This window comes from Ochotona princeps, chromosome 22 (assembly GCF_030435755.1).
Source record: "Ochotona princeps isolate mOchPri1 chromosome 22, mOchPri1.hap1, whole genome shotgun sequence".
NCBI lineage: Eukaryota > Metazoa > Chordata > Mammalia > Lagomorpha > Ochotonidae > Ochotona > Ochotona princeps.
This window is the reverse complement of record NC_080853.1, coordinates 10,934,037-10,952,830: the sequence shown is the minus strand read 5'-3', so window position 1 is coordinate 10,952,830 and position 18,794 is coordinate 10,934,037. Positions and strand designations below refer to the sequence as shown.

The window sequence follows — 18,794 nt, the reverse complement described above, 5'->3', positions numbered from 1 at the left end:
AGAAAAGCGCCCCAACATTTCTCCCAACACTCCTCAGCCCTGGTGCCAGACACCTGGCCCCCAGCTTCCAGGCTGAAGTTTCCTGCTTCTGGCAGTGGAAGGTCAGGGAGCACTCTATCCTTGGCCGGTCCTGCTGAGCCTCACCCAGATGTCCGTCAGCCAGGGGCATGGTGCATGCTGGGCCAAGGCTATAGTAGTCTGGGGAGAGGGGGTTCCCTGGCCCACTTCAGTCCCTCTGCTCCCCAGCTTTCCCAGGAGGTCTCAGGTACAGAGGCGAAGGGGTGAAGGAAGGAGGAGGTATATCATGAGCATCTGGGTAACTTGTCTGGAAATACACAAAAGCCCAAGAATGGGTGACCTGGGTCAGGCGGGGGTGGGAGGACAGTGGAGGAGGATGGAGACTGGGACCTCCTGCAGAGTTCTGGCACATTCTATCCTTCAGGATACGGTCACCAAGCAGAGGTGCCACGGGAGGCCTCCTTAAACATTGTGTGGACGCAAGCTGGCCCAGAGTTCCAGGTCCAGAGTTCAGTCCTCCTGGGCCACCGGTGAGGCAAGGTGCAATGATGGTCCTGGCATCCTCAGCAGGCTCCTCCCGGCTCTGCAGAGACAGTGACAAGTTCAGGCTGGGGAGTCCAGGCAGCCAGGACTGACCGGGACAGGCCTCCCAGCCTGAGGGGTAAGCTTCATGCTGGAGCTGTTCTGGGGTGAGGACCCACTGCTACCTCCTGTCCCGCACCCTCAGGACTGTCTTCTGCTCTGACTCTGAAGCTTCACAGCCAAGTTCCCGAGGCCTTTCCCAGCCCCAGGAAACCCATCTCTGTCCCATGCGCTAATGGCACACGCTCCACTCCGTCCCAGGCTGAAGTCATCAGGGCCCTCAGCAGGTGCACTCAGGTCCTCCAGGAAGCAGCAGTGGTACCAGGCTGATGATGTTACTGGGAGGGATCCTAAGCTGGGATCTGGCAGGGGACAGGGCAAGAGGCAGACACCCCACAGGCCCCAGCTGCCAAAACTGGTCCCCGAGCAGGGTTTCACTGGTTTGCCGCACACTTGATCCTAAGACCAGCAAGGGTCACTCTCCTCCAGCCTAACCTAGCCCTTGTCACTGGTCCCCAGCCTCCTCAGACTAAGGGCACAGACGTGGCACCAAGTGACAGGGTAGGGCTGAGGGGTGTGAGGGAAAGGAGCACTCGGAGAAGGTTCCAGCGTCACAGGTGAGCCTGGTCTAGACTGGGGGCCTGGAAGAGGCTATACAGAGACCTGTGACTCAATGCTGCTGTAATAGCCGGACTTTTTCATGATGTGCTTGAAGAGGAAAGTTTGTCCTGGCAGGGTTCACCCAGTGTCTTTGGGCCAGAGCCCCTGCTGCTCCCCCGCAAGCCCAGAAGAGCAGCTGCTCAGTAAATGCTGGCCAATGGAAGGAAAGAATGAGGGAATGATGCCTGCACGTTCACCTGGCAGAGATCAGGTGCTCTACAAACGGCCAGCTGATGGAGGGTGCATGTGTGTGTGTGTGTGCGTGTATATTGCGGAGGGTCTATTCCCTGTCACTCCCACTCTGCCTCCCTGCATCCCCCACTAGTCCCAGGACAGAAGCTGGGTGCACAGCCCACCCATTTCCCCTTCTTCTGTTCCCAGAACACCCAGCGGGGCAGGGAATCATTTCCTGCCAAGGACCATCTGACCCACAGTCTCAGAGTTGTGGGTCCTACAAAACCAGCAACTGAACAATGAGCCGGGCAAGGACGGGGCAGATGGGATTATCGAATTCTGAGTCCCGCCTGCAATTGCCTTGGGACAGCCAGACCAGATGTGCCCCACCCCCGCCCCAGAGGCTCCCACCCAGCCCCTCCATCACCACACCTGGTGAGCAAGGCTCAGGTCAGCAGGTGCACAAAGAGAATGGCCAGGCCAATGTTCAGCAGGATCACCATGCAGATGAGGACGGTGTTGGGCACCTGGAGGAGGGGACAGAGGCTGCCTGAGTCCCCAGGGTTGTGGTGTCATGCCCCCCACACCCCGCCCATCACCTCCAGGCTGGGCCTTTCTAGGAGCAATCTCCATCACAGCCAGAAAGATGCTTAGAAATAATTATCCAGACAGATTCTTCTGGGCCACCGGGACAAGGGCACATCCCGAAACACTCAGCAGGCAGAACAGCCTGGGATCTTCCTGGCTGCCAGCTACTCCCGGAGGCATCACTCTGTCCCACGAAGCCTCCTCTCTGCTGCTGCCAATACCAGCTCCCAGCCACCCACGAGCCAGCAGCCCTGCTGTGCCCTTGCCCCACCCCTAGGAAGCCCTCCCTGTTATACCTGCTGCTGGGGGTACCCAAAGCCCCCTGACTGGGCAGAGGAGGTTCCAGCTGCCCTGTGCTCCAAGAATTGCTCAGGCTGATGGGATACCAGGTGCTCAGGTATTTATCTGGTCCAAGGTGGGAGCACCCTATGTTGTCCCTTAAGCCCAAAATCCTTTATGATCAAGCCAGACTCTGCTACCCACCACCACCAATCACGGACACCCAGTCCTGCCTGCAGCTCATGTTTCCCACCCGCCACAGTTCGCAGCCTCACCTCCTCCACCTCCACCTCCGTCTCTGCCGCCTGCGCCGCCTCCTTCCGGGCTTTCTTTTTGGCCCCGGCCTTGGTCAGCCCTCGGGCCTCAGTCTTACGGGCCTTGGCCTTAGGCTCGGCTTTGGGCACGATGGGCTTGGGCTCCAACTTGGCCGGAGTCTCGGGCGCAGGCTCGGGGTTCCGGAGCGCCGGGGCTTGGCCGGGAGCGGCCGCGGCAGGGGACGGGGGCGCGGAGTCGGGTCCAGCGGCTTCAGGCTGGGGCTCGTCGTCGAAGGGCGGCGGCGCGGACGGTGTGGTGCGCACGGCGTAGCTGTGATAGCCGCGGTACAGGGCCACCTCGGGCTCCCGCGACGGCGCGGGTGGCGCCTGCAGCGCCTCGATGGCCATGTGCTCGCTGGCCGGGCGCGCGGGGCTGCGGCGGCCGGGGCCCGCCGGGGTGGCCGGCCGGCTGCCCTCGCCGCCAGGCTCGCCGTTCCAGGCGCCGGGGCCCAGCAGGCCGTCCGGGGACGCGCCGGGTCGGGGTCGCTTGGGCTGTGGGGGTGTCCCGGCCGGTGACGGGGGGCCGCCCTCCTGCCGAGGGGTCTCGCGCTCGTGCAGCTGCGGGCTGTCGCGGGGCCGCGCGGGGAGACCCGCGGCGCCCCGCTCCGGCGGCTCCAGCAGGCTCTCCGAGTTCTCCAGGATCTCTTGGAGCAGTCTGCGCTTCTGATACTCGGGACCTGCCAGGGGCAAGGCGGGGAGGCTAGGTGGCACAGCCGGGTCGCGGACCGGCTCCTGACTTCTCTGCCTGACCCTCCCTCGCTACACCCAGCGGCACTCGCGCAGCCCAACTGTGGTGTCAGGCTCTGTTCTCATTTCCGGACCCCAACTCACTGACCAGCTCCCCCACCCCAGGTTGTGGCTACTGCGAACCCCCAATTCCTAGAGGCAGGAAGGGGAGAAATAGAGAGCCGAACCGAAGTACCCAAGGTCACACAGCCAAGGGTGGAGCCACACTGCCTGGATGATGCCCATAGGTGTGTTGCTTGCCTCTCCTAACTGGACCTACCTGAGCAACCTGGTACAACCTGGTACAAGCAGGGGCAGCCATGACTCTGACCAGCAGAGGGAGCGCTGTGACCAGAAGTGACCCAGCCCGCGATCCAGGGTGTACCTCAGGTGCCCCTTCCCTGTTCTTGTCGGGAATCCCAAGTGTCTGCCCGCTGCACCCCTGAAACTTCTCGGTTGAGGAAGTTTCCTTCTGGTTTTCGCCCACCCTGCAGTGACAGCCTGAGTCGGAAGGGGCTCTGCCCCCTCACCTCCCTGCCCCACCTAGACCTAGTTCTCCACCTGGCCTCTGCTGGCCACCCCCTGCCTGCACCTGCCCTCTGCTGGCCACCCCCTGCCTGCACCTGCCCTCTGCTGGCCACCCCCTGCCTGCACCTGCCCTCTGCTGGCCACCCCCTGCCTGCACCTGCCCTCTGCTGGCCACCCCCTGCCTGCACCTGCCCTCTGCTGGCCACCCCCTGCCTGCACCTGCCCTCTGCTGGCCACCCCCTGCCTGCACCTGCCCTCTGCTGGCCACCCCCTGCCTGCACCTGCCCTCTGCTGGCCACCCCCTGCCTGCACCTGCCCTCTGCTGGCCACCCCCTGCCTGCACCTGCCCTCTGCTGGCCACCCCCTGCCTGCACCTGCCCTCTGCTGGCCACCCCCTGCCTGCACCTGCCCTCTGCTGGCCACCCCCTGCCTGCACCTGCCCTCTGCTGGCCACCCCCTGCCTGCACCTGCCCTCTCCTCCTCTCAATCCACCTGTCCCACCCAACCTTCCTGGGGCAGCAGTTCTGAGTGTGGCCCTGGCCAAGCCACACCTACAGCCCTTGATCTCCCTGCGGGGTGCACACTCCAGGCTCCCCTCAAACCTGCTGAGTCAGAGACTCAGGGTGCGTGTGCGCTGAACCACACATGTCATGCCTGAGACCCACTGGGCCTGCGCTGGCCTTCGGGATTCCGGTGCAAGTGGCCTCTCCCGAGAGAAGCCTCCCCTAACACTCGCTCTTGTCCTAGCAGGTCAAGAACTTCCCACAAGTTCCCAGGAACTTGTTCCCAGCTCCCAGCACCCAGCACACCTGGGACTGTGCAGGGTTTGTTCCTCACGGCGTTACAGCCAAGAGCAACCTGTGGCCTGGGCATGCAGTCCCGTGCACTGCCCCCCCCTGCAGGGCAAAGCAGGTGCCATCCTTCCTCCCATTTACCAGATCTTTTGAGCTGAGGGTCCTGGAGGTGATAGCATTTGCCCTAGGTCTCATGACTGCGAAGCCCCAGACTCAGGGTTGGATCACCTGTGATCTGGTGCCTCACCCTGTCGCTTTACCGTCCACTGCAATGCTTTCTCTGGCTCTTCAGGATTCTGGGCTTCGCTATGTCCCCCTGGTTGCAGCACATGCCTGATACCCAACACTCAACAAGCCAACAACCAGCAACGGCCTCCAGAGGCTCCTTGGTCCTCTAACCTGGCCTGCTCCATCACCCAGAGCAGAGAGAAGAACCAGGCTGGCCTGCACCAGTCCCAGCACCACTGCCAGCAACCCAGCATGAAGTTGAGATGTGTCTGCCCCACACCTCACATGGCCCATGCCACCCCTGCACCATGCCCCAGAGTGGTGCATGTGAGCAGCACAGCTGACCTACAAGCCAAAGGAAGTCCGCACCCCAAGGCCTGCCCACCCCACACCCGGCCGGTCCTACCTGGCTGGTAGAAGTCCGGAGCCAGCTCCCGGGCCAAGGCGCGGGCGATGTTGGACTCCTGGTTGGCAGCGAGTGCAGCCTGCTCCGCGGCCTCAGCTTTGGCCTTGGCGTGACTTGTCCTACGAAGACAATAGGCAGGGGGCTCAGGACCCAAGGAAGAACCAGCTCCCAGCTCCTCTCCTTGGCCTGCAAGGAAACACTCCACAGAGCATTCCTTCACTCAGACTGCCAAGGAGGACTGAACAATTTTCTTTGAGAGATAGAGAGAGAGAGAGAGAGAGGGGGAGGGAGGGAGAGCGAGCACTCCCATTCACGTGTTCACACCCCAGATACCTGCAGTTATCAGGACTGGGCCAAGTCAAAGCCGGGCACCTGCAACTCAATCCAGGTCTCCCAGATGAGCGACAGGAACCCAGCTACTTGAGCCACCATCGCTGCCTCGCAGGGTCTGCATCAGCAGGAAGATGGAATGAGGAGCTGGGTGTTGGAACCCAGACACCATGATGTGGGATGTGTCTTAACTGCTACACCAAATGCTCACCCCTACAGTGAATTGTTTGTGACCCAAACTGCTGTACCACACTACATTCCCCAGGATCCTCTGCACTTGCACTTCAGCAGGGTCAGGTGTCTGAGTTCTGCTCAGGGAGGGCAGGCAGGGACATATGTAATTCCAGGCCTGGTCCATAACAACACCTCTATCCTCTGCTTTTCCCCAGCTGCTGGCTGAATGCAGAGGAGGCCAAGCCCCAGAATAGGACTTGGAGCCTCTTTTTCCTCACAGGTCCCACATGAGCCCTATGAGCCCCTTCTTGGAATAATGCTTTCAAATGCATAAAAGACAGACTTTCAAAGGGGTATGGATACATCCACACACTGCTACCAAATTGTTTAACAGAACAAACAGGTATGCTCTTTATCAATGCATCAAATAGAATACCTAGCAGGTCTATTAATAACTATTATTTTATTTTTAAGATTTACTTTTGGGCTCAGCATGATAGCCTAATGGCTAAATCCTCACCTTGCATCGCCAGGACCCCATATGGATGCTGGTTCATGTCCTGGCTGCTCCCCTTCCCTTCCTGCTCCCTGGTGGCCTAGGAAAGCAGTCCAGGATGGTCCAAAATCTTGGGACCCTGAACCTGAGTGGGAGACCCTGGCTTGGATTGGCTCAGCTCTGGCTGTGGTGTCCACTTAGGGCGTGAACTAGCACACAGCACAAAGATCTTTCTGTCTCCTTCTCTCTGAATATTGGCCTTTCCAATTAAATATATAACTATATATATATATGATTTATTTATTTGAAAGGAAGCATTACAGAGAGACAGAAAGAGAGATCTTCCATTTGCTGGTTCACTACCCAACTGGCTGTCTAGAGCTGAACTCATCCAAAACCAGAAGCCATGGGCTTTCTGTCTCTTTCTCTCTTTCATTCTGCCTTTTAAATAAATGAATACATCTTTCAAATATTTAATTACAATTAAAATTATGAGATATCTCATGGAGGAAGAATAGAGAATAGCATGAGAATATGTTAATTAATATTTATTGATCTAAAATTAGTATGGATCCATGATATGGTGTGCTAGTCAGGGGATATGACACTTTTAAGTTGCAATCTGCAGGAACACAAACCTTGGGGCTGTGGGAAGTGGATGGGAACAGCTAGTCAGGCAGTGAGGGGAGCATGTGCTAAGGCCTAGGAAGGCCCCAGAGCTTGGTGCCTTGGCAAACTGCAGGGTCAGGTCTGAGTGAGCCCATGTGCTTATCTCTGTGTCCAGCACAGAAGTGGGCCCAGACGGGGGAGCTGACCACCCCATGCTGACCCCTGCTAGGCCTCTGAGACCTCAAGGGACTTCTAGCAGCTTTTTCCTGCTCCACTTGGCTGGGGGTGGTGGTGGTGACAGACTCAGACAGGTACCTACTGAAGGACACACTAGCAGGGACCACAAAGTGCCAACGGCAAGCCAAGGGATTCTCCAAAATGAACTCACCTAATCGCCCCCGGAGCTATGTGATGGAGGGAAGCCGAGCACCATGGGGGAGTGTGAAAGAACGCTGTCCTTGCCCCCTGACTCCCATTCCAGTTACATAACTAGTGACTGAGTGAGGAACCCAACCAAGGCCTTCTGGGCTCCAGGGTTTGGCTCTAAGCACAACAGGATTTCTCTTCCCTTCCATGATGGGTTTGGCGTGAGATGCCCAACCCAGAACTGCCGTCCCATTTCCAAGTCCCTCCCATTACACTACTGCCTCCCGAATGAAGGGGGCATGCAAGAACACGCATAGTCCCACGGCCATGCACTTGTGGGCAGCTGTGAACACAGACACAGCCACGAACACACTCACACACTCTCAGGCACAGAGGCAGCAGAGCGGAGAGGCAGAGCATGGTTTGGGGATCAGTGGCGCAGGATTCCAGTGTTGGCTTTGTCTGGGGATGGTTTAAGATGATTCGGGGGCTCACCGTAGCGACAGAATGTTTGGGGAGGCCAAGAAAGGCCAGGAATCAAGATTAGTCATATTTTAATACAAGAGTTTTTCCCTGGTTGCAGTCAGAGGAGTTTGTTTGCAAAGTAAACAAGTTGATATGAAAAAGAAGGAAGTGGAAAGCACCTCCTAGGAGGGACTCAGGAGATGGGATGTCTTCTGAAAGTGGAGAGAGAGAGAGAGAGAGAGAGACCCTTAGTGTAGCAGTTTTACTAGTCAAATCACTGCCAAAAGAAAAAAAAAACTTGATGAACAAATCATGAACTCTTAGCAACAGACTGGCTTGGAGCCTGAGACTGAGTCGCTTCCTCACCCCACCTCACCCTAGTTCTGACTCCACTGGGAGTACAGGACATGGCTCTCGCCACTCTGTGCCTCAGTTTCTCCTTCTGTCATGTGGAAATGATCCCCGTCCCGTGGCAGGCAGCTCCTGGAAGTGCTCAGCCCATGTGATGATGGTGGTGGTGCCAGTCATGGGAAGAAAACAAGGTGGGTGACTTGGAACCCAAGCCAGGATGGCACCCATGGTGCTGGGCACGTCTCCCTTTCAGCCTTGCCAGTCGCTGCCTGTCAGGCTAAGTCCTTCCAAGCTGCTTCCCTGGGAACCTGAAACCCAGGTGGGGAGGAGGGCCAGCGCCTAGCCAGGCAGCCCTGGCGAAGATGGCCTTTTTTGGTCATGTGAGCTGAATGACGCTCATTTTCAGTGCTTTGGCAAGCCGTGTTGTGGGCCAGTCTCCACCCAGAGTTCTGGACGATACTGGGGGATCAACTGTGGCAGCCAGACTGGGATGTAAGGGGGAGGGAGGGCAGGGGTACTGCATGGCTATAGCATGCACACTTTCTCCTCTCTGCCCACGCTGTCAGCCTGGCCCCACACAAAGCCCCCTTGGCAGCCCCCTTCTGCCAGCCCCTGCCTCTCAGACTTTGGGCAAACTCCCAGTTTCCAGGCTTGCTCATTTCTCCCTCCGCAGCTCCTGTCTCTCCTGCTCTCCCTGCAGCTCCTAAACCTGCCCATCTCCCAGCACCCCTGACAGTCCCTATGAGCCCTCTCCCAGCTGTCCCCGCACACCGTAAGCAGGTAGCACAGGGCCCGGACATTCATGACCTCACCTCTCACTTCAAACTTTTGCCAGGCTTCCTTGCACCCTCAAAATGAAGTCCTGTGGTTCTCCAAGTCCACCTGCCTGCCGGAGGTAGTGTCCATGGGGGACGGCAGGTGCTCAAGGAGCCACGGACAGGCAGAGGTCCTGGTGTCCAGCAGCTGCCATTCTAGTCCAGACCCACTCATTGTGCCGTCCATGCGCCCTGCCCCAGCGCAGCGTCTCCAGCTGGGGGCTTCTCAGATGGGCCCATCCCAGGGCCCCCTCCCACTCTACTGAATCACAGCAGGAGGGGAGAGAGCCCAGGAATCTGTGTGTCCTCAGCCAGGTGCTCAGTGAAGTCTGAGAAGGGAGCAGATGTGTAGCCGTTGGAAAGCCCAGCTCTGTCAGTAGATGCACAGCCGTCAAAAGGCCAGCTCTGCCTGGGGCCGCTCCCTGCCTGCTCAGCTCCCTGAGAGCTCTGGGAGAAGACCCTGCCTGGGAAACATGTCAGCCATTTCTACTGGGACCACCGGCACATCCGGCCTGAGGCATGCAGGCCAGGGTCTCCCAGGACCTCTGCCCCTGCTGGGGGCAGATGGAGAGGGCGGGGAGCAGTAACTAGGGCAAGGGGAGGGGCAGGGAGAAGTCATGCTGCTTGACTGTATTCGGATTAGCTTTCGTCAGCAGGGTTAAAAATAAGGCTAGTGGTTCTGGGAACAGGGCAGAGCCTTCACTCAACAAAACCACTTCTAGGGGCTGGCAATCCAGCCTGACCTGCTTTCCACACCCTTGATGGCCCCACTGCCACCACCAGTCACTGGTACTCCAGAGGACCCCAGAGGGGAACTTGGGGTACTCTCCCTGACTCCAGGCTTTTGCCACAGCTGCTCCCTGCCTGGAATGCTTTTCCTGTCCCTACACACCCCCAGCCTTAAAGGGCCAGCACCTCAGTCCATCTGTTAGATACAAGGTAATGCCTACCATGAGCTCTCCCTCTTTGGACACAGAAGCAAACCCAACATCCAAACATCCATGTGGGGGTTCCCGTTCTAGTGCAGGGAAGCACATGATTTTGAATGGCTGGACAAAATGAAAACAATCTGTTTTGACATGTGAAAGCCACACGGAATTCACACAGCAGTGTCCATATCAGTAAAGTTTTATTGGCACATAGCCATGCTCACTGATACTGTCCAGAACTGAGTTGTTGCCACGGAGACTATGACCAACAAACCCAAAAACATGCACCAGGCCATGACTTACAGAAGAGATGTTCTGACCCCCTGGTCTAATGCACTCATTCAACAAGCATGTCTCTCTCTCTCTCTCTCTCTCTCTTTGCAACAAGCACCTCTTTTGCTATTCTTGTTAACCAGCCTCGATCACCTATCAAGCGCTTGGTACTCAACTCTGCTGCAGTGTCCTTTAGAAATGCATGAGACCTCAGAGAGGTGGGGTTCCACCAGCAAGGCCACACAGCAGCAACCGAAGATGTCCAACTGCTGCTGTCTCCCTTCCAAGCACCAACTCTGGTCCAGGTCCTCCATGTGTCAAGATTAGAGAGGAAGAAGACACAGGAGCTCAGGCTGCGGAGCGCACAGTTTGAAGCGACCCCACCAGGCCAAGCAGGCCAATCCCCACAAGTCCGTGGGTGAAGAGGGGCTCAGAGCAAAGCCTGGCTGGGTTTCTGGGGTGCAGGTTTTGGCTTGACTTTGTAAACCTCAATCTTTTTATCTGTAAAATGGAGGCAAAGCAGCACCCAGCCCAGAGAAACTGTGCAGGAGTGAATAGGTCATAGTCGCATGGCTCCCTGGGGGCTGGGGCACAAAGCATGCTATTTAGTGCTCGTTACATAAAATGAACAACAAGGGACGAGTATGGTGAGGCATGTTAAGCTGTTGCTTGCAGCAGCGGCACTCATAAGGGAACATTGGTTAAAGTCTCAACTGCTCCACTTCCAATCCAGATCCCCGCTAACATGCCTGGGAAAGCAGCAGAAGATGGCCCAAGTGCTTTGGCTCTTGTCACCAACATGAGAGGTCCAAATGGAATTCTTAGCACCTAACTCTAGCTTGGCTCAGATTTGGCTATTGCAGGCCTTTGGGGAGTGAACCAATGGATAAGAGATCTTTGTCTCATTCTCTTTGTCACTCTACCTTTCAGATAAATATATACATTTATATGATATATATACAGCCAGGGGCTGATATGGTGGTGTAGTGGGTAAAGCTGCTGCCTGCAGTACCAGTATCCCATATGGGCACAGGTTCAAGTTCCAACAGCTCTACTTTTGATCCAGTTCCCTACCAATGGCCTAAGAAAGCAGCAGAGGATGGCCCAAGTCCTTGGGTCCCTGTACCCATTTGGGAGACCTGGAGGAAGCTCTTGGTTCCCGGTCTCAGAATAGCCCAACTCTGGCCTTTGTGGCCATTTGAAGCATGAACCAGTAGATCTGTATGTATTAACTTTTTGTTATTAAGTACTAAGTATTTATTAAGATCTCTCTCCCTGTAACTCTGCCTTTCAAATAAATAAATGTGTTGCATCTCACTCAGTTGTTCCTCTTAGAATGAAAAGGAAAATCTTTCCTTAGGAGAGGCCGATGTGGGGCAGAGAGCGCCTGTCTAATCAGTCCACTCCCCTGTCCCCAGCCTTTCTTGGCCTTCTGGGAGCCTGAAGCTGTGGTTACAGCACAGCACTGCCAGGTGTCCTCCTGGGATTGGGGATGTTTCAGATGCCACTGCCCTGCCCTCTCCCAAAATAGGCCCTGATCCCCACACTGGCTGGCCGTGGCCACTTCCCCAGAACAAACAGGATCCCACTCATTAAGACAAGGAATCCCAGCTGGGCTTCCAGGCCTGGCTCAGAGCGCTCTCAGAGAGCAAGTCCCCTCCAGCCCCTGGGACGCAGGCAGGGAGCACCTGACCTGGGATTCCCGTCACCCCCATTCTGCAAGCCTTGCTGAGCCCCTGCTGTGTGAGGCCCTGTGCCAGAGGGGACAGGCAACACAGGCTAGGAAAACCCTCACCAGGGGGGCGGGGCACATGCTCAGCTGTGTCCTAGTCTAAGGATCTGGTCTCAACAACCCCAGCTGCGACATGGGAATAACTCTCTCATGCAAGTACCGGTCCTCTGAAATGAGACAACAGCAAAGTACTCAACATACACTAAGCATGTCACAGAGGCTATGAGCATGCTTAGGAGACTTCCCTCCCAAAATCCCACCCTCTGCAACACACCAGAACATGCCACTAAGCACTGTACCGCCTGTCACCCATGTTGTGGCAGATGGTCAGTGCTTCACCCTGTGTTGGAGCTAACCTTCCTGGTCGAGCCATCTGCACCTGTGGCCTCGCTCAGCAAAGGACAACACCCAGGCTGCTTCCACATTCGAGTTGTGGTGGAGATGGCAGCTGTGGATGTCCACACACACAATGCTGGGTGGACGTAGCATGTCACTCCTTGGGGGTGTGCACATGCGGGTGGAAGGCTTTCCAAAGTGGCCGCACCATTCTGTGACCTATCCAGTAACACAGGAAGGTTCCAGTCTCTTTCCATCCCTGCTGCACCTGTCTCAGGCCTGTCTGGTGTTCGAATGCTGTCTCTACATGACAGTCTGATCTGCATGTCCCTGAGCGCTGAAGATGCTCAGACAGCGGCCACCGTGCATCTTAGTAGAAGTATTTATTAAGACCCTCTGTCCACTTGCATGCATCTGGGATTTGTCTGGGTTGTGGAAGTCCTTGTATGTAGTCTAGATACCAGTCCCCCCTCATAGCAAATCTTTGAAAATAGTTTTCTCGGTCTGTGGGCTTTCACTTTCTTGATAATGCCCTTGAAAACACATAAGTGCCACATTTCAATTAAGCCTGACTGTGTATTTATTCTTCCATCACCCATGCGTTTGGTCACAGAGGCTTCCTCCTACGTTTGCTTCTGTCAGGCTTTCGATTCTTCTGCTTAGACCCAGGGACACTGCTTCTCATAAGATAAAAATGACAAACAACCCACGAACTCACACTGTCCCATAAGGAAGACTTATGGCCATCTCACAGATGGGAAAAGTGAGGACAGAGAGGCAAAGTCACTTACCCATTATTATTATTATTAGGAAAGGACCCTCCCCTGGAAGGCTGTAGAGTCTGGTGGGAAACAAAACAAGGTGAGAGGTCTTGAGAGCTACAGGGCAGAGAAGGTTCATCTGGTGGCTCTAAATTCGTCATTTGCATTTTATAATATAGAGACAAATATACAAGTACATTCTGTTATTCCTATATCTGATATTATAAAGTTACACTATCGGGGCGAGTGTTTGATGCAGGTGAAGACACTGCATGAGATGCCCGCATCCCATACTGCAGGGTCGGGGTTCAAGTCCTAGCTCTGATTTACAATTCTGGCTTCCTACTAATGTGCACCCTGAAAAGTAGCAAATGACGCTTCTAATACTCTCCTCGCAGACTTTCCTGCAGCCTTGATGAAGTGAGGTGTACACAGGAAGTACCCACGAGGTGAGAAGCTGAAGGTGGCCAACAACCAGGAAGGGGCTGAGGCCCTCAGCCTAAAGATGTACAAGAAACTGGATCTTGGGCCCGGCAGCGTGGCCTAGCGGCTAAAGTCCTCGCCTTGAAAGCCCCGGGATCCCATATGGGTGCCGGTTCTAATCCCGGCAGCTCCACTTCCCATCCAGCTCCCTGCTTGTGGCCTGGGAAAGCAGTGGAGGACGGCCCAAAGCTTTGGGACCCTGTACCCGCGTGGGAGACCCGGAAGAGGTTCCTGGTTCCCAGCATCGGATCGGCGCGTACCGGCCCGTTGCAGCTCACTTGGGGAGTGAACCATCGGATGGAAGATCTTCCTCTCTGTCTCTCCTCCTCTCTGTATATCCAGCTTTCCAATAATAATAAAATCTAAAAAAAAAAAAAAAGAAAAGAAACTGGATCTTGCTAACAACCATGTGGGTGAACCGGAAGCAGATCCCTTCTCCTGCTCCACGACCACCACCATCCTCTGTCCCATTGAGCCTTCAGACAGGACCACGACCATGGCTGACCCCTTGACTTCTGTCTCATGCATGATCCTGAGCCATGGGACCCCGCTGAGCCATGCACTGAACTCCCACAAAGGCTGTGGACTTACATAAATGTTGCCTTCATTGGCTACTTTGGGGAAAACTTGTAAGGCAGAGATAGATAACAACTACTGGAGCTGGTATCGGGGCACAGCAGGCTGAACTGTGACGTCAGCATCCCATGTCACAGAGCTAGTTCACGCCCAGCTGCTCTCCTCAAGATTCACTTCCTGTTGATGTGTCTGAGAAGGCACAAGATGGCCCAAGGGCTTGGACCACACTGGTGGGGACGCAGATGCAGTTTTGGGCCCAGGGATCAGTCAATGCAAGATGGCCCAAGACGCCCTCCCAGGCTCACCCAGCAAAGCAAGCGAGGATGTGCTAAAGCTTGGGTCTCCCGGGCTGGTTCAGTCCTCTCTGATGCTCTCCAATGCCTCCTTGGAGCTGGAAGGCTTGCCTGGGAGGTAAAGAGGGACAGAGAAGACACTCAGGATTGGATGTGATGGGGTAGGCACCCCCGCATTGAGGCTGGTGTGGAGGTTCCCCTGGGAAAGACAATGTCCCAGGCAGGAGTCCAAGGGCATTGAGCAGGTGGCAGGGGAAGGGGGCTCTCTGAGGGACCCAGGACAGTTGCTACTTATCGATGAGCCAAGAACACCTCAGCATTGGCCAACTGGCATGGGCGACCTACTGCAGGTTGACAAGAGACTGAGCCTGGATGTTTCCTACGACAGCAGGGCCAGCCTCCCTACTTAGCCCTTCAGACAGGAGTTCCCAACTCCTCACCTGCATCCAAGCTCTCATTTCTACCTGTGGGGCAGTTTCCTTCCTGGGAATTCTTGTCCACACCTCCAAGCCACTTTTTTGTTGAGTGAACTCCTACTCATCCCTCAGGACCCTTCCCCAGGACAGTTCGCCCTGATTGCCAGCTTTCTGCTCATGCAGACCCTCACACTCAGCTGCCGGGTAACACCATCTTCCTTTGATGAGTCTGTGATCCTGTGCCACAAGCCAGAGGCTGGCACACAGCACACCTATTGAATCCACAACTATTCAGGCTCACGAAGTGTTTGTTGGATCAACCTTCTGTTATGTGAGTTGCAAATATTTTGACTGTGAGACTTGCATAGTGCTGGAGGAAATGTCAGAAAGCATCTCATCTAATGGTGGTGATGGAGTGACCAGTGGGGTGCATCAAGGCTCAGGGAGGCCCACTGGTCAGTTTCAATGACCAACCCCTGAAAGTCAGGCATAGTGATGACTATTGCACCACAGACACATCTTAAGGGTTGTGTGTTGTACAACTGACTCCGTTCTTTTTTATTTTTTCTATATATTTACTCACTTACTTGAAAGGCAGAGTTATGGAGAGGAAAGGAGAAGCAGAGACAGACACAGACAGAAAGAGAATGTGTCTATCCACTGGTTTGCTCCCCAATAGGCTGCAACAGCTGCACTTGGGCCAATCCAAAGGTCGGAGCCCAGGTACTTGGGCCATCTTGCACTGCTTTTCTAGGCCATTAGCAAGGAAGTGGATCGGAAGTGGAGCAGCCAGAACTTGAACTGGTGCCCATATGGGATGCTTTAATCACTATACCACAGTGTCGGCCTCGACAGGCCCCTTTCTCAGGGTTCATACTTCCTACAATTCCACTCCAACATCTGATGAGACAGACATGGTCACCATAGCTGTCAGTGGACAGATGACACAATTGGACCCTCCACATTTCACTTATGTGCCCATGGGCACAGACAGTTAGGGATGGGGTTCCAGAAGGTCTGACACACAGCAGATGCTCACAGAAGCTGTGGGCAACTAAGCTGATGCAAGAGAGCTCATGTTCCAGCTAAGAGGAGAGGCTCAAACCTTCTTCTGGGCTTTTGTTCTGCAAAACTGGTGAGCTTTCTGTGGCCTATGACGCAGTGAATGTTTCTCTTTAGGAGACTGGAGACAGGGCAGTAACTCTGGCACCCCCTCCAGAGGACCAGGGCTTGTCAGGATTCCAGGAGGTGGACGGAGTCTGCTGGAATTCTGCTACTTGGCTGCAACCAAGCAGGAGGATGCTGAGTGCTCTGAAGCTCACCCCCACTACCACCATCTTCATCACCATTACTGCCATTACCATCACTGCCATCATCAACATCACCACCACCACCATCACCACCACCACCATCACCACCAACACCATCACCCCACCACCATCACCACTAACACCATCACCACCACCACCATCACCATCATCAACATCACCACCACCACCACCATCACCACCACCACCATCACCACTAACACCATCACTAACATCATCACCATCATCACCATCACCACTAACACCATCACTAACATCACCACCACCATCACCATCACCACTAACACCATCACTAACATCACCACCACCATCACCACTACCATCACTACCACGACCATCACCATCACCATCACTACCACCATCACCACTAACACCATCACTAACATCACCATCACCACCACTACCATGACCATCACCACCACCACCACCACCATCACCATCACCACCATCACCATCACCACCACCGCCATCACCACCACCACCATCACCATCACCACCACCACTATCACCATCACCATCATCACCACCACCACCATCACCACCACCACCATCACCATCACCACCGCCACTATCACCATCACCATCATCACCACCACCACCATCACCACTAACACCATCACTAACATCACCACCACCATCACCACTACCATCACTACCACGACCATCACCACCACCATAACCACCACCACTACCACCATCATCAATACCACCACCATCACCATCATCACCATCACTAGCAGCACCACCACCATCATCAACACCATCACCATCACCACGGTCTCCATCATTAATAAGCAACACTGGCTGAGCACCTGCCACATGCCAGGAAGTATGCTAAAGCATTGTGCTATCTCCTTTAATCCTCAAAATGGTCTCTAAAGTAGATATCACAGTTGATTCCCATCTTACAGGGACAAAAGTAATTCCACCAACTCACATGGAAGAAAACAGAAAATAGCTAGCACTCCCCTGGTGGTTTCCGTCAAAGTAAGAGGATGGATTACTGGTTTGTGTTGGAGTCAGATGACCTGATTTTAAACCACAGCTCCTCCACTTCTAACTCACATGACCTCCACTTCTCCATTTCCTCATCTGTAAAATGGGATCATGAAAGCGCATAGCTAGACCTAGCACTACTGTAAGGATAAAGTGGATTGGACCGTGGCATATATTCATTCTATTGTGGCGAGTGTTTACTGACCACCAAGTGTGTGCCAGGACCCAGGAGGACAACAGTGACTGGTGAGACCCTCCCTTTCCAGAGCTCTCAACCTAGCTTTGCAGCACACCAGCATATTGTGGACACTCCAAGGCGGGAAGCTGCTATTTTTGCTACTATCACTGAGACATTTTTCTTCCCATGCATTCAAGAGCCTGCTGACTTGGCCCTGGAAGCGCCCTGTCCCCGCCCCACCCTGATGTGCTGGCATCTGATAAGGCCTAAGTCAGCAGCCGCCTGCTGCCTAAATAAGGACAAGGCACCCAGGAATGTGACAGCTGAGCCCTCCTGCCCAGTACCGCCCCCGCCTCGGGCCCCTCCCCAGGTAGGAGCTCCCTGAACATTCCAGCGGGCCCCCTTCCCCAGGGTGCCCAGGGTCACGGCTGCTCTGCAGGCCAACAGGGGCACTGGGAAGGAATCTTATGCAACTCCCTTTGTTCTGGCAGGCTGGCATCCCAGCTGCCACAGGCACAGGGAGAAGAAGCCACAAGGAGGGGCCAGCCCATCCCGGAGCCCTGGGAAATTACCTCCCCTGTGGATAAGTGTCTCGGGGCAGCACAGATGGGGCCCCAGGAGGCACCAAGCACGAGGGCTCCACAGCAGATTTCCAGGTTGCCATCCCGTCACAGCCGTCATGCAGGGGGTGACAGCCACCAACCTTGCAGGGCTGGAAGGACTAAGTGACTTGGTGTCTTCCGAGTGCTGACAGCAGTAGGACGCCATGTTCTCAGGCCTTGTCTGGGGACCAGGGACTTGATCATTCAAAGCAGGATATCTGAGAGTAGCCATCACAGCCAGCCTAGGTCAGAAATGTCCCTGGAACCCATGGGTGTTCAGGCATCACAGTCTTGGTCACACCTAGGACTCAGTTGAGACCAAGATAATTATGCCTCTCTTTCCTTTGCTGTCCCTGTAGCACACAGCAGGTGCATTCAGAGCAAGGGGAGTTGAAGTTTTAACAGATGCAATCTTTAGACTTTCCAGAAAGATTAAGAAATCCATACTATGTAAAGCAGATCATGGGTTCCACATTGTAACACAGCAGTCTAAACCACCACCTACCACACCAGCATCTCACAGGAGCCCCAGTTCGGGTCCTGGCTGCTCCATATCCAGCCCACCTCCCTGCTACTACACCTGGGAAGGCAGAGAAAGACGGGCCAAGCACCTGAGCCCCTGCCACCCATATACACAGGAGATCCAGATGGGGTTCTGGCCTACTGACTTTAACTTGGTCCAGTCCCAGCCATTGCAGTAACTTGGGAGAGTGAACCAGTGGATGCAAGATTTCTCTGTTCCTCCATCTCTCAAATTAATAAATGAATCTGGAAGGAAAGAAGGAAGGAAGGAAGGAAGGAAGGAAGGAAGGAAGGAAGGAAGGAAGGAAGGAAGGAAGGAAGGAAGGAAGGAAGGAAGACCGGCTCCCTTAACAAAGCAGCTCTCGGAGTTGGCTGTCTCAGCACCCACCGCCCCTTCCCCTGCTGAGCACAGCACACCTCTCAGCACGGTCCTGGATGGCTGCATGTCCTAGACAACTTGTCGCAA

General features: G+C 55.0%; 1 protein-coding gene across 1 annotated transcript in view; it reads right to left on the bottom strand.

The window, feature by feature from the left end:
• Window positions 1-302: 302 nt before the first annotated feature.
• The window catches only part of JPH2 (junctophilin 2), a 56,591-nt gene continuing 38,099 nt past the window's right edge, over window positions 303-18,794 (bottom strand). Inside the window, exons 3-6 of the mRNA XM_004585820.2 lie at window positions 5,298-5,416; window positions 2,577-3,292; window positions 1,867-1,961; window positions 303-601 (exon numbers count right to left, since the gene is read on the bottom strand). Coding sequence (XP_004585877.2) covers window positions 1,881-1,961; window positions 2,577-3,292; window positions 5,298-5,416 — 916 coding nt within the window. The 3' untranslated portion in view covers window positions 303-601; window positions 1,867-1,880. The remainder of the gene's footprint in view (window positions 602-1,866; window positions 1,962-2,576; window positions 3,293-5,297; window positions 5,417-18,794) is intronic.